This window comes from Vitis vinifera, chromosome 13 (assembly GCF_030704535.1).
Source record: "Vitis vinifera cultivar Pinot Noir 40024 chromosome 13, ASM3070453v1".
Taxonomy (NCBI): Eukaryota; Viridiplantae; Streptophyta; class Magnoliopsida; order Vitales; family Vitaceae; genus Vitis; species Vitis vinifera.
The window spans coordinates 29,323,638-29,340,451 of NC_081817.1; the positions used below are offsets into that span (position 1 = coordinate 29,323,638).

Here is a 16,814-nt window from a genome sequence, read left to right on the forward strand (position 1 = left end):
CATTTTTTTTCTTTGCAATGTTTTTTTTTTTTTTTTTTTGTCTTACGATCTTCCTTCAAACTTTCTATGAACCAACCAAACATAGCATAAATGATTGTTTTTTCACAAAAGTAAAGAAAAGAAAAAAAACCATCTCTCTCTCTCTCTCTCTCTCTCTCTCTCTCTCTCTCTCTCTCTCTCTCTCTCTCTCTCTCTCTCTCTCTCTCTCTCTCTCTCTCTCTCTCTCTCTCTCTCTCTCTCTCTCTCTCTCTCTCTCTCTCTGTGAGGCTTTAAGCAGCCCCATGAGCCTTCTATGACTTATTTCATCTTTCAATTTAATCTGGCGTGTGTGTGTACATGAGAGGCACAACTCTCTCGATAAAACTAAATGAATCTCATGCGCATGGCTTATTCTATTTTTTTATTTTTTGAATCTCGTGTATATGGAAGGAAGTGAGGAGGATATTATTGATTTAAGTAGGCATCTTATAATAATCTTTGCAATGCTCTTTTGTTTATTATGATTAAACAATACTAAATAATCTTACCAATCCATCCTTTGGTTTATTATTCAATTTATTTTCAAGTTATTTAGCCTATTTTTTATTTGCTTGACAAATGCTCAGAAAAGAAAAAAAATAAAAATTGAGAAAAATGATTTTTTTTTTTTATATATTTAATTTATGTGAAATTTTTTTGAATTGAATAATGATGTTGTTAAGGAATCTTGCAAGGTGGCTTCAAGATTGGAAAGTGAAGGTGGTGATGATGTAATTATGAGAAGTTTTATGACTGCTATAGCTAGAGAAGGCAATAATAAGGTTATTTAATTAAGATTTATTTTTGTCATATAAAAATTCTTAATTCAGTTGAATTTACATAAACATTCAAATATAGACAATCTTTTATTATGATTAAAATCGACTAAAGAACTACAAAATCGATCAAATTGAATGAAATTCATTATCGGTTGTACAAAACCAAGGATATCCAAGTAGGTATAGAACTAATGCGAGTAAAAGGTATATATGCCTTTGACAAAAGCCAATTAAGGTGAAATTTCTTTTCTCCTTTTTTTTTTTTTTGGGGGGTTAGGAGTTTCACAATTACATCATTATGAAAACATAGAAAATGACAATTTTCATACTTTAATTCATAAACTACCGAGTTATTTTTTTTAACAAAAATGCTAATTGTTAAAAATAATTTTAATATTTTCAAGTTAAGAGCTTGAATAATTATTTTGCAATGGTAAATAAAATACAATATTCTAAAGAGCAAATCTAGAAAAAATTGAAGACCTAGATCAATGTCAAAAGATCTGCCCCAACTCCACCAATTGATTCACCAATATATTAAAAACAAAAAAATAAAAAATCAATACTAACAATTGAAAAAAACATGCATGAAGTTATAGATAAAATTATATATGGATTTGAAAAAGATAAGAGTCATTAATAAACATAACATGAGTTTTATGCTCGAGGGTGACAGACCATGTGCATCCCTTGGTGTTTGGTGCAGCCCCATGTGCCTCTCTGTGGCCTTCTTTATTTTTCCATTATTTTTGGATCTCGTGTTCAAACCAGTCCACTACAGTTTGGTGGTGTGATTCTGCATCTGCTTTACCTTCGTTTTTTCCTGAACTGAATCGCTGAGTTCCTTTGATTTGCAAAGCAACAGTCAACAGATATGGCCGACGCACTCCTATCCGCTTCACTTCAAGTTCTATTCGACAGGTTGACTTCTCCGGAGTTGATGAACTTCATCCGGGGACAGAAGCTTAGCCATGAACTCCTCAACAAATTGAAGAGGAAATTGCTGGTTGTCCACAAAGCGCTCAATGATGCGGAGATGAAGCAATTTTCAGACCCACTAGTCAAAGACTGGCTGGTCCAGGTTAAGGATGCTGTGTATCATGCGGAGGACCTGTTGGACGAGATCGCTACCGAAGCCTTGCGGTGCGAGATTGAAGCTGCTGACTCCCAACCTGGTGGAATTTATCAGGTGTGGAACAAGTTCTCTACCAGGGTTAAGGCTCCATTTGCCAATCAAAGCATGGAGTCCAGGGTGAAGGAGATGATTGCTAAGCTTGAAGATATTGCTGAAGAAAAAGAGAAGCTTGGGCTGAAAGAAGGTGAGGGCGATAAACTGTCACCAAGGCCACCAACCACTTCTTTGGTGGATGAGTCCTCTGTGGTGGGCAGGGATGGAATCAAAGAGGAGATGGTGAAGTGGTTGCTTTCTGATAAGGAAAATGCAACAGGCAACAACATAGATGTGATGTCCATAGTGGGCATCGGCGGCAACGGCAAGACCACACTCGCTCAGCTTCTCTATAACCATGACACGGTCAAGCAACACTTCCACTTGAAAGCATGGGTCTGTGTTTCCACTCAGATTTTTCTCATCGAGGAGGTGACAAAATCAATTCTCAAGGAAATCGGTTCTGAAACTAAACCTGATGACACCCTAAATTTGCTTCAGCTTAAACTCAAAGAGAGAGTAGGTAACAAGAAATTTCTTCTTGTTCTGGACGACGTCTGGGATATGAAGTCTGATGATTGGGTAGGCCTACGAAATCCACTCCTCACTGCAGCAGAGGGAAGCAAGATTGTTGTGACTAGTCGCAGTGAAACTGCTGCAAAAATCATGCGAGCAGTCCCTACTCATCATTTGGGGACATTAAGCCCTGAAGATAGTTGGTCCATATTTACAAAACTTGCATTTCCAAATGGAGACTCCAGCGCTTATCCACAGCTTGAGCCCATAGGAAGAAAGATTGTGGACAAGTGCCAAGGATTGCCTTTGGCTGTTAAAGCACTCGGGAGCCTCTTGTACTACAAGGCCGAAAAAGGAGAATGGGAAGATATTTTGAATAGCGAAACGTGGCATTCCCAAACTGATCATGAAATTCTTCCGTCTCTTAGATTGAGTTATCAGCATCTCTCTCCTCCTGTGAAGCGTTGTTTTGCTTACTGTTCAAATTTTCCCAAGGACTATGAATTCCACAAAGAGAAGCTGATTCTATTATGGATGGCAGAAGGGTTTTTACACTCAGGACAAAGTAACAGAAGAATGGAAGAGGTAGGTGATTCATATTTAAATGAACTTTTAGCAAAGTCGTTTTTTCAAAAATGTATTAGAGGAGAAAAATCATGCTTTGTAATGCATGATCTGATACATGACTTGGCTCAACATATCTCCCAAGAATTTTGCATTCGATTGGAAGATTGTAAGCTGCCAAAAATATCTGATAAGGCTCGCCATTTTTTCCACTTTGAAAGTGACGATGACCGGGGAGCTGTGTTTGAAACTTTTGAGCCTGTTGGTGAAGCCAAACATCTCAGAACAATCTTAGAGGTGAAGACATCATGGCCTCCTTATTTGTTGAGTACAAGAGTTTTACACAATATATTACCAAAATTTAAATCTTTGCGGGTGTTGTCATTGCGTGCATACTGCATAAGAGATGTGCCTGATTCAATACACAATTTAAAACAGTTGCGTTACTTGGATCTCTCTACAACATGGATTAAAAGATTACCTGAATCAATATGTTGTTTGTGCAATTTGCAAACGATGATGCTGAGTAATTGTGATTCTCTTCTTGAATTGCCTTCAAAAATGGGGAAGTTGATTAATTTGCGCTATCTTGATATTAGTGGGTCTAATTCATTGGAAGAAATGCCAAATGATATAGGTCAATTAAAAAGTTTGCAGAAATTATCTAATTTTACTGTGGGCAAAGAAAGTGGATTCAGATTTGGAGAATTGTGGAAGCTTTCAGAGATTCGAGGAAGACTTGAAATTTCAAAAATGGAGAATGTGGTGGGTGTTGAGGATGCATTGCAGGCGAAAATGAAGGATAAGAAATACCTTGATGAGTTATCCTTGAATTGGAGTCGGGGGATTAGTCATGATGCTATACAAGATGATATTCTCAACAGGCTAACACCTCATCCAAATTTAAAAAAGTTGTCCATTGGAGGGTATCCTGGTCTAACATTTCCAGATTGGCTTGGAGACGGATCATTTTCAAATCTCGTATCCCTTCAGCTTTCGAATTGTAGGAATTGCTCAACATTGCCGCCACTGGGGCAGCTACCTTGTCTTGAACATATAAAGATCTTTGGAATGAATGGAGTAGTGAGGGTGGGTAGTGAGTTTTATGGGAATTCTTCTTCCTCGCTTCATCCCTCCTTCCCATCCCTGCAAACTCTATCATTTTCCTCTATGTCCAATTGGGAGAAATGGTTATGTTGTGGAGGCAAACATGGAGAATTCCCTCGTTTCCAGGAGCTTTCTATAAGTAACTGTCCAAAACTCACTGGGGAATTACCAATGCACCTTCCTTTATTGAAGGAACTTAACCTTCGAAATTGCCCACAGCTGCTTGTGCCTACACTCAACGTTCTTGCTGCCCGTGAATTGCAGTTGAAAAGGCAAACTTGTGGGTTCACAGCTAGTCAAACTTCAAAAATTGAAATTTCAGACGTCTCTCAGTTGAAGCAACTTCCACTGGTACCCCACTATCTCTACATTAGAAAATGTGATTATGTGGAGTCTCTACTAGAGGAGGAAATCCTGCAAACCAACATGTACAGTTTGGAAATTTGTGATTGCTCTTTTTACAGATCCCCAAACAAAGTTGGCTTACCCACTACATTGAAATCGTTATCAATCTCTGATTGTACCAAATTGGACCTTCTTCTACCTAAGTTGTTCAGATGCCATCACCCGGTTCTCGAAAATCTATCAATCAATGGCGGTACCTGTGATTCTCTCTTGTTGTCCTTCTCAGTATTGGACATCTTCCCCAGGTTGACTGATTTCGAAATAAATGGTCTTAAGGGGCTTGAGGAGCTCTGCATCTCGATTTCAGAGGGGGATCCCACATCTCTTCGTAATTTGAAGATCCATCGGTGCCTTAATCTTGTATACATCCAACTGCCTGCTCTTGACTCGATGTACCATGATATTTGGAATTGCTCCAATCTCAAATTGCTGGCGCACACCCATTCATCTCTGCAGAAACTGTGTTTAGCGGATTGTCCAGAATTGTTGTTGCACAGGGAGGGTTTGCCTTCCAACCTACGGGAACTTGCAATATGGCGCTGCAACCAACTCACGTCACAGGTGGACTGGGATTTGCAAAGACTGACCTCTCTTACTCATTTCACAATCGGAGGTGGATGTGAAGGCGTGGAATTATTTCCCAAGGAGTGTCTGCTGCCCTCTTCTCTAACTCATCTTTCAATCTGGGGTCTTCCAAATCTCAAGTCTCTTGACAACAAGGGGCTTCAACAACTCACCTCTCTTCGAGAATTATGGATCGAGAACTGCCCTGAGCTCCAATTCTCGACAGGATCTGTTCTTCAACGCCTTATCTCTCTCAAGAAATTAGAAATCTGGTCGTGCAGAAGGCTCCAATCCTTGACAGAAGCGGGTCTTCACCACCTCACCACTCTTGAAACCTTAAGTATCGTCCGTTGCCCTAAGCTCCAATACTTGACAAAAGAGAGACTGCCAGACTCCCTCTGTTCTCTGGATGTCGGATCGTGTCCTTTGCTGGAACAACGGCTCCAATTCGAGAAAGGGCAAGAATGGCGTTATATATCTCACATTCCAAAAATAGTGATCGATTGGGTGCTATTTTAATGGGAGTGGCAGTGCACCAACACATGGGCAGGTAATTGTTGTGTGCTTAAACTTAATTTCTTTACAAAATTGATGTTCCACCCAAATTTCTAATCTCAAGAATATATCTGCTTAATTCCTTGCCTCCACTTAAATCTCCTACATTGTTAAGCCTAAAATTAAGTGACAGTAACTTTTGTATTTTAACTCTTAAAGGCTTACATTGAAAAATTAATAATTTTAAAAACTGTTTAAAACAATCAAGGTATCAAAAAAAATTTAGGGCAAAATTTTTTTTAAAAAAACCAGAATGTTTGGCAAGATATTTTAAAAAATATTTTTTAAAAAACAAAAAACAATAAGATGAAAGAATTTGTATTATTTTTTAAAAACAATGTATTACTTTTATTTTATAAAATTAATTTATAATAATATGAAATCAAATTCATGTTAAGTCTTATTAAAAAATAAAAATTAAATATACAATTATATATTAATTAAAGATAAATAATTTTGTTTTTAATTATGAAACAATATTTTTATTATAGTGAAACAAAAATTTCTATAATATAAAAATAATTTTAATATTCATTTTTAATACAAGTCAATTAAATACTTTGATTAATTTTTTAAAATTTGTTGTTTGAACATGATTTCTTATGTTTTTTTTTAGAAACTTTTTTAATGTTAAAGAATCAAAAAAGGTTTTTTTTAATGTTTTATAAAATTAAGGATATTTGGTAAGTTATTATTATAGAAGGATTTAAAAAAAAAAAACTTGTTCGGATCAATTGTTTTTTTCTTTTAAATTATTATAATTTTGTAAAAATATTTTTAATTCAATTTATATAATATTAATTAATTAAATTTAATTGAATTCTTATTGAAAATGAAAATAATTTTGTAATTACAAATAAATTAAAATATATATATAGTTTTTAGTAAAACATAAATAGTAATATTATAATAAAATCATAAATTATATTTTTAGTAGAAATTATACTATTTTATTATTTGTTAGAAAAAAAGATATTTTATTATATTAATAAATTTATGGTATTAATGAGTTTATTATTTAAGTTTTAAATTATTTTTAAAAATTAATAGACTTGTTAACAAATACAACACATTAAATTTTGTTTAATTTGGAGTTAATTTACTTAACCAAAAAAATTGAAAAATAATAATTCTATGTAGAAGAGAAATAATAGAGTGCATATGTTTTTCTATTATTTTTAAAAATGGATAAAAATAACTTTTACTTGTTCTTTAAAAGTTGTTCTTTATTTTATTTTGTTTTTAAAAAGGAAATTGAGAAGAATAACCAAACAGTGTTATTAATTTTTTAAAACTGTTTTCAATTTTTAAAAACATAAAATTATTTTTAAAAACTTCACCAAATAGATTCTTATTCTCTCAAATTTTAAAATTTTTGAAAATGTGATTTTTAAATAGATAAGGTAAATCTATACTCTTTATATAAGATGCTTTACTTATATATAGAAGCTTCTGGTTTTAAAAACAAATGCTTCTTCTTGGTCTATCGTGCAGGCAATTTCTGATGACATTTGCAGCATAGACACCAGTAGTCATGGTAGTGGGATTTGTGGATTTAACAACCATTGTATTGCTTGATGAAGAGGGGAGGTTGTCCAAATTGTTGCCTATATGGGTATTCTTTCTTGGATATAGATTTTAAAGATGAAATTTTTTCAATTGCCCGATTGCCAAGCAGATGAAAGGGGAGCAGAGAGGAATGTGGTACACGGGCTATTGACAAGCAAAATTGAGTTCTAGAGGGAACATAATCCCATGATCTTGTATATATGAAATTGCCCTCTCTCAACTCCAAAAATAGTGATCAATATACCGTCAGGTAATTTGTTTTATGCTTAGACTTATTTTCTTTAAAAAAGTTATGTTCCAATTCATAAAGTAGCTGGCCAAGTACTCATGTTTCAAAATTTCTAACAATCTCTATAGTTGCATGTCTCCATAACTCATTTTCTAGCCTTCTTATTGGGAATTTGGTTATGCAGCATGCTCTGCCCTATCTTTTTTTTTAAAAAAAAAAGAATTTTCTAATGAAGTAAAGAAGAGTAAAGAAAGATTGATCCATGGTAATTCATATTTTAAAGAAGCCAGTTATCATATTTTCATGACACCATCAATTTACCTTTCGAAATGGGCAGAGATGACTCCTAGCTACTTGTGTGTTTATCCCCTATAAGAACACGTGGATACATTTTTAGGTAATTCATGGTTATTGAAATATGTATTGAATCTTACCCACATCATAATATGTACTTAGTTGGCTACATATGTAATATACATGTTATGGCTTTGCTCCCTTTGATATCAAAATAAATTGATCACTACTTTTTCTTTTCTGTGTCTCATATTAAGTAACAAGGATCAGCATAGAAGACTTACTATGTGAACAATGTTTGATATGACCATGGAAAAAAATATGAGGTAAACATCAATAACTTTATGCCAATGTATTTTTAAATTTGGGAACATTTGGAAAACTACAATTCCAAAAGCAACATTTTTATGTGAGGTATTTTATGGTATTGAATTTATAGAATTTTTTAGTTATCTGAACTCTCTTCTAGTTCAGCAGCCAACACTGATTGAGGGCCCCTATAAAGAAAAAGTTAGTCTATTTTGCACTAACCCAGTGGACCACCTTTAAAAGGTGAGCAGATTGACACAAATCTTTGTTATGTAGTTGCTACACATGTTTTTGTCCCAATTTTGATGTTATATTGTTCTTGTTTTGGCTTTTCTGAGGTTTTGACTATGACCAAATGATCATTTGCAAAATTGGCATTGCCATGCCTACACCTCTGTCTGTGACTCTGAGCATTGGTTCTCATTTTTCATTTGAGCAGGAGCCAATTGTTTATTCATAAAGAAAATTAAAAAGTCCAAGTCTAAATGAAGGTCTATACCACAAAATTCCCACGACGAATATTGTAATTAAATTGTCTTGTCTATAAGACTTTTACGGTTCTTTTTTTTTTTCTGTTTTTTATTTTGATGTTGTTATTATCTTTTAGTAGTTGAGTGCAATTCTCTCATTGAACTTTCTGATTTTGTATAGAAATTATGATTTTGAGCTTATTCCCCATCTTCACAAAATTTACTCTTCTATATTATGAGCTAATTCACCACCTCTTATGAAGGAAGAAGAGTTGGTTGTTGACTATATTAAATATTCTCCGGATTTATTTTCCTGAACTTTTTATGATTCAAGGTTTGTTCTCAATCTCAGGAAAGTTCGCTTTGAGAGCATATTTGACTATTAGTCAAGCTGGACTAGCCTGGGACTCAATTCCATCAACCAGCGTCAATAGTATCAACTATGGATGGCCCTTGCTTGGTTGGGTCGAGTTACAATCAGACTCAAGTACGTTCACATGGTAAGTCCGGAGACAAAAATTAAGTTGCAACTTGTAACCGTATTGTCTTAAAGGAAAAGGATATTGAGAGAAGTTACTTAAGGAAATTAGTTTCCACACTGGTTGACATTCTCATAATTTTCTTTTTCATACTTCTGTAGTAGCTTAAAATCATATAGAATGTACTTGTGATTGAATATTTAAGAGGCCAAAACCACATGTACTTGAATGACCTGCTCAAATTAACATGGTGATTTTCCAGTTTTTACCTATTTTATGCTAATTCTACTAGGTTTTTCCTGTTTGGTAACCAAATTTTTTTGAAATATGCCTTTAGTTATTTGTGCCTGGGCATGCTTCAAGAATCCTATTGATACCATCTTGCCACCTAAGTTAACCTCTTATCAGAAGATAGAGACTTTGGGAGTGATATTACTACAAGACAACACTTGATTTTGATTATATAAGCACTGCAAATAGAACACTGCAAACCATTGGAACTGCATTAATACTTCTTGGTCTGTTCTGTAGGGAATTACTGACGACAGTTGCAGTGCAGCTGCAAGTGGCCGTGGCAGCGGGATTTGCGGATTCAACAGCTATTGTATTGTTTGATGAGGAGAGGGGGCTGTTCAGATGTGAGTGCCTGTGTAGGCATTCTTTCTTGGCTCCATATTTTAAAGACTAAATTTTCCAATGCCCAGTTGCCAAGCAGATGAAGGGGAAGCAGAGAAGAATGCAGTAGAGTTCATAGAATTAAACAACACAGACTGGAAATCTCTAATTATGAACTTTGGATTGGACGGACTGTTGACAAGGAAAAATTTTAAAGAGTCTTGTAAAGTGGATTGGTTCTGTGCAGTAGCCATTTAAACAGACAATGTGTTGGCAGAAGAGATTCCTTCTCTCCTATGGAAGACAGAGCAAAAGGCTTGCAGACAGGCCCAGATAAGTCTACCTTGATTCTTGCTGGGTCACTACTCCTTGGCAGCTCAGTGTTCTTCAATCTCTTTGTGTGGTTAGCTGTAGCTGGGCTGCTGTCTTCTGATACTGTAAGAAACTGATCAGTCTCCAGTTTGTTTCAAGCATACTGGGGACCAAGGTGTAACATCTGCAGGCACTTATTCCCTAGGCAATTGATGCTACTTCTTCTCTGAATAAATTTCCAATTTTTCTTTTTCAATTTTTATCAATGTCCTTGTTCCTATACTGTTAGTTTGTACCCACATTATGACATTCACACCCTAAGGAAAATTTTTTAAAAAAGTGGGATAATCTTGTTACCTTTTATGTAACATGGCATCTTAGAAGATGATTGATCATATTAATTAGTTTTGTTTCAAGGGACTAATTATGTTATTCTATGTGCAATTAGTGAACATGGATTACCAAACAATAATTAGGTATGCAGACAAAGAAGTGGCATAAGAGTCCAAGATTGAACTCACCAAAAATGGGGAGGTCAAACTCATTGATCAAAGGGACGACGAAATTTGGAGACATAGTATGCTAATCAAAAATGGAATCTTTGTCAATTCATCTTGAATCATTGCCCTTTTCGATCATTTGTATGAAAATATATTTTCCTGTCTTCTTGATTATATTTCATATAATATTTTTAAATTTTATATAACAATATGCCATCTTAGATAAGTGATCAAGTAATTTAATTAGTCTCTATCAAGGGATTGACATTCTTTTTTAATATGCAATTAGTGAATCCATATTACTATCAAAGATTTAGGTTATGTTCCATTCCCAAAAAGTATCAACAAATGAAAAAAAAATATTTTAAAAATTTATTTTTTCATATTTGATCGTACCGTAAAAATATCAAAGATAGTAAAATATGATTAAAATTGGTTTATAACTTATATATTTTCAAATTATTTAGAAGTTAAATAAGTGAAATGAGTATAAAGTAACATATAAATATAATTTATTAATTTTAAATTCATTTTTTTTATTTTCCTTCTTTTATACCCTTCTATTAATAAATTAATAACTTCATTGATTTGTATACTTAAATGAAAATTAATCTTTTATATTAAATAGTTAATTACTTCAAGTTTATCGTATGATTATTGTTAGACCCTATGATCAACTAATGAATCCACCCTTCATTGAGTGTTTAAAAAATCTTGCATGGGTTCATAGTTCATACAATAATTTACCCTCATTTTTCTTGTATTGAATCTAGCCCAATTTCTTTTACAATAGGGGACGCACTCTTCTCAGCTTTGCTTCAATTTCTATTTGATAAGTTGGCTTCTTTGGAGCTCATCAACTTCATTCAAGCACAAAAGCTCGGCCATGAACTCCACAACAAATTGATGAGGAGAATCACATATCAAATCTTTCTTCAAAAAACATTACAAGTGATTTTCAACACTATTTTATTTGATAGTGTTTTTAAAAAACGTTTCTATAGCATTTCCAATACTTGAAAGTCATAGTATTAAAAATGTTAAAAATATTTTTTAAAATTACTATCAAACATATTTTAAGTAATTTTTTAAATTTTAAAAAATGTTTCTTGAATTTTATTTACGCTAAATTTTATTTTATTTTATTTAAAAAAAAAACATGTTTTAAGCTAATAATATTTTTTAAAAATCACTTTCAAATAGGTTCTAAGTTAATAATTACTCTCTTTTTTTTTTCAAAAAAATGTTAATTATTGAAAATGATCCTAATTATTTTAAGATGGTTGTGAAGTTCATTAGAGGGATTAAAATTTCAATAAATAAAAGTGGAAAAGAAAGAATGGTAGACATCATCTTTTTGGCTTTTGTCCATACACTCTCAATGTCGGCTTTTTTGGTAGTATCCGACTCCACCAAATCTACCCACCGACTCTGCCAAATTGATAATAATAATAATAATAATTAAAAAGAAAAAAGAAAAAAAATTGTCTTTACTTGGTTGGTGTTTGATATTAAAAAGAAAAGAATCTTGAGTTCACCATCCACCTACATTGATTCAAATCCATAAGATTACATATAATAATATCAACTTGAAAAGGAATTTTGTGTTAACTAAATTCCAAAAATGAGGCCTTTGGTGTTAATATCAACCTTAACCCAACACTTCAGGTTACAAAAAATAAAAATAAAATAAAATAAAATTGACACCCACTCAAATTATTCACAGAATATTTATTATGATTTTGAAATCGTATGTTTTGATGGTTAGAGTTGGTTTGATAATGATTTTAAGAACTTTAAAAAATGTTTATGAAAAATTGAAGTATTTGATCAAATCTAGGAAATATTATTAAAAATATGAAAAATCACTAAGTGTGTTGGAAAACTACTTATAATGTTTTTTGGATAAATTAATATTTGAATAAGTGATTCTCTTAAAACCATTTTAAAAAAAAAACACTTCTACTATAAACACTTTGACTATGTTTGGTTTCCAAAAAAAATTGAGAAAAAATAAAAAAGAAAGAAAATATAAAGAAAAAGTATGAAAAAAAAATGAAGTAAAATAAAACATAGATTAAAATTTTAAAATTTATTTTTATTTACTACTTCAAACTTATTTTAACTCATCGATATAAAGATTAAATAATTTAAAAATACTTAAGTTTTTAACTAGTTTTAATTATATTTGATTTTCTTTTATATTTTTCATAGCATAATCAAATATGAGAAAATTATTTTTCTTTATATTTTTTTCTTAATATTTTTCAAGAACGAAACATAACATTCGAATAGAAATATAGTCAAAAGTATTTTTAATTTAATTTTCAAATTCACAATGAGAAAGTAAGAACCGCAAACATTGATGGAAATAAGATTATTAATGATTTTATTTCTTTTTCTTTTTTAGACATCCTAATTAAAGAAAAGTAACGTAACAATCTAAAAATTTAATATGTAAAAAACAATATCATTATAAAAACATAAAAAAAAAATGTCATTTTCATAATCATAATTAAATCTTAATTCTAGTGGTTACTTTTTAAAATTAAAAATACTAATTATTGAAAATGATTCTTGTAATTCCAAGTTAATAGCTTGAATACTTATTTAACTATGCTTTTTAAGTTGGTTTTAAGGAATAAAATTTCAACAAATAAAATAGAAAAGAAAAAATTGAGGCAATCCTCCAATCAACATCCATCCACCTACTCCACCAAATTGGCCCAATTGATATAAAAATGCTTTTTGACCTACCATTGAATTGAGACAATCAATCAATCAATCAACATCCATCTACCTACTCCACCGTATTGATATAGAATAGCTTTTTAACCGATCTTGAGATTGTGGGGTTTGGTAACAAATCCTGGCATTAGATCCACCAAAATTTCCCTGAATTTCTTTTTTTATGGGTGCTAGCTTTTCTATGTTTGCTCATTGACCATTGGATTCTCAAGTCATATGGAAAATGACTGATTAAAAAGAAATTAAAATCTTCAGCTTAGCTTTACTATAACAAATGAAAAATAAAAAATAAAAAATAAAATCTCTAATTTAGGATATGTTTTGATACACACGAACTCCTTTTTTTTTTTCTTTTTTTTCTAAATACAAAGATAATAATAATTTTTATATAATATATAAAAACTTATTAAAAATATAAGAGCAAATTTCACTCATTAAATATACTCATCTTATTTTGATCACAGTTGATAAATATGTTTATAATTGGTTCATAAATTTAGACAATTTATCAAAAGTTATAGTATTACACTACTTCATAATTGATGTATTAGTTTATATGGTTATATATTAAATAAGAGTTATGAAGGGTTATATGATTGAATTACTATCAAGTTGTCACAAATTCTCCAAGCTACTATGTTAAATAAATTCTCAATATTGAGAGAATATTGCATTAGTCATTAGATCAATAATTGTTTTAACCTATAAGTGAGATCCTAAATTGATAATATATTTTTTATGGATTAGGTGACTAGTGGTATAAAGAGGTGGCAATATATATTCCCAATAGAGATTCTATGATATTTCATGGTTTTAAGACATTGTACCCCCTTAAATGATCACAATCATACAATTTATAATAAAATAATTAATGACATGAAATTTGACATATACTCTTTGTAAGCAAGAGTGAAACAAATAATCATGACCTAAATGGATCTGAGAAATATCACGTAAAATATCAAATATATATAATGTAAAGAGAAATCCAAGTAGTCTTGTATTTATAATAAACAATGAGAAGAAATCAAAACTTATATATGCTCGGACTATTTTAGGATAATAATATCAACTTGTATTATTTTATGATGATATCATCATATATTATTTTATAACTCAATAATACCATATCATACTTACATTAATATTTAAAAAACTCAATTTAATAAATATGTATTATTTTAAAAACATGCATGAATAAGATATAGATAAAACTATATATGAATTGAAAAGATCATGTGGGTGACAGATCATGTGGTTCTCTCGGGGTTCGGTGCAGCCCCATGTGCATTTTTTTGGATCTGCTTAGAATTCCTTCTGCAGCGCAACAGATATGGAGAATTAATAAATCTTTGGACACAAAAAATATTTCCTTAATGTTTTTGGTTACATGTTACATAGTGAAAAAACAAAAGGAACCTTGGGGGGTGAGTGCCGATCAAAATAAGACTAGGATATAACCTAGTTGCCCACTTTAATTAATTTAAACTTGTGAGTGACGGATCACGTGCTCCTCTCTCTCTCTCTCTCTCTTTCTCTCTCTGGTTGGTGGTGACAGCCTGTGCTTCTATGACTTTCTATTTTATTTTATTAATTTTTTATCACCACTGTTTGGTAGGCATGATATTGCATTTGGTTAATACAAACCTGTCACGTTCAAGCTTAAGAAAGTGTTGGATTAATTCGAGGAAATCCACAGCCTCCAATACTCACTGATTGCAACTGTTTTGATACCTTTCTCATTAACATGAAAGACTTAAATACAACTGAAAATAACAACTGACTCAATCCACGACGCTGATATTCAGCTAACAACCCAACCTAAAGACCTATTCTTAAGCCAAAATACTTGGCTGTGAATTAACGGATGATGCCCACGTACAATTATTGGACCCAACTAATTAAATTAATCAACTCAACATGACTCTGACTCAACCAAATTAAATAATAAGCAACCAACAAATTAAATAATAAGCATTACACAGGGCCCCAAGTGCACATGACATTGCCCCCCTCATTAAATGACCTTGTCCACAAGGTCTGGAAATTCATTGACTAAGGTAGAATATTCCACCCAAGATGCTTCATCTTCACCGAGCCCCTTCCATTTCACCAGTACTTCGGTCACCGCATGATTTTTTTCTTCTTCAACCTCCTGTGCAATATTTCTTCTGGTTCTGGTCGAATAACTCCATCCTTGTCTGCTGGTGGAAGAGTAACAACCAGCTGGTGCCTTTCTCCCAACTTCTCCTTTAAGCAAGATACGTGAAACACCGGATGTATTTTTGCCTCAGGAGGAAGCTCAAGCCGATAAGCAACAGTACCGATCTTCTCCAGCACTCTATATGGACCATAGAATCTTGGAGATAATTTCAAATTCCTTCTTTGCACCACCGATTGCTGCTTGTATGGTTGTAAGCGAAGGTAAACCAAATCCCCAATGTTGAAACTTCTCGCAGTCCTCTTAATATCTGCAAATTTTTTCATTCTATCTTATGCCAACTGCAAATTTGTACGAAGGATGCGGATGATTTCATCTCTTGTCTTCAAAGTATTTTCTACTTCTTGGAGTTGTGTGGTTCCTGGCGTATAAGGAATTAATTTTGGGGGTGGGTAGCCATAGACAGATTCAAAAGGGGATAATTTGGTAGATGCATGAATGTTAGTGTTGTACCACCACTCAGCCAACGGAAGCCATTTAACCCATCCTTTTGGCTTGTCCCCCGAGAAACACCTAAGATATTGCTCAACCATCTTGTTGACAATCTCTGTCTGGCCATCCGTTTGAGGATGGTAAGCTGATGAAAATTTCAAGGTGGTTCCCTGCAGCTTAAAGAGCTCCTTCCAAAATGTACTCGTAAAAGTAGGATCTCTATCAGTAACAATGGAATTAGGCAGCCCATGTAATTTAAAGATATTGGCTAGGAACACCTGAGCAATCTTTGAGGCAGTGTACGGATGAGAAATAGGAATAAAGTGAGCATACTTAGACAGCCGATCCACGACCACCATAATAACACTATAGCTTTCAGAGTTCGGTAATCCTTCAATAAAATCAAGGGAAATATCAGTCCATACCTTAGTAGGAATTGGCAATGGTTGCAGCAATCCAGCCGGGTGGATATTCTCAGACTTGTTTTGCTGACATATATCACATTCCTTGATAAACCTTCTGACCTCCTTCCTCATTCCTTCCCAATAAAATTCAGACTTAGCTCTATGGAGAGTCTTGTGAAATCCTGAGTGTCCTCCTTGTGGGCTACTGTGCAGCAAATAAAGAATTTGTTCTCTCAACTCCTTTGAAGCTGGAATATACAATCTTCCTTTGTAAAATAATAATCCATCCCTTTGTTTATAATTTTGGGATGCAAGACTTCCTTGTTCCAAATTTTTAATAATCTGCTGCAATTTAGGATCTATAGCATAACTGGTTCGGAGTTGTTCTAGCCAAGTGTTAGCTGGTGCAGTAATAGCATATAGCTTCCCTTCCTTCTGATCTTCCATTTTTCTGGACAAGGCATCAGCAACCTTGTTTTCCTTTCCTTGTTTGTATTCTACCACAAACTCATATCCCAAAAGTTTGGTAATCCATTGTTGCTGAAGAGGAGTACCC

At 32.9% G+C, this 16,814-nt stretch overlaps 1 protein-coding gene across 12 annotated transcripts in view; it reads left to right on the forward strand.

Annotated features, from left to right (window-relative positions):
- Positions 1-1,671: 1,671 nt before the first annotated feature.
- The window catches only part of LOC100249452 (putative disease resistance protein At3g14460), a 31,004-nt gene continuing 15,861 nt past the window's right edge, over positions 1,672-16,814 (forward strand). The window contains exons 1-6 of one of the 12 annotated variants that reach the window (XR_009467272.1): positions 1,672-5,671; positions 7,171-7,495; positions 8,026-8,094; positions 8,238-8,320; positions 8,900-9,047; positions 9,558-10,209. Coding sequence is in view for 1 of the 12 variants with exons in the window: in XM_059741455.1 (XP_059597438.1) it covers positions 1,672-5,640 (3,969 nt within the window). In the remaining 11 variants the exon portion in view is untranslated. Of the gene's footprint in view, positions 5,672-7,170; positions 8,321-8,899; positions 9,048-9,557; positions 10,210-16,814 lie in introns of those variants that run through there. The other 11 variants (XR_009467273.1, XR_009467267.1, XR_009467270.1 and 8 more) reach the window with 11 other exon arrangements.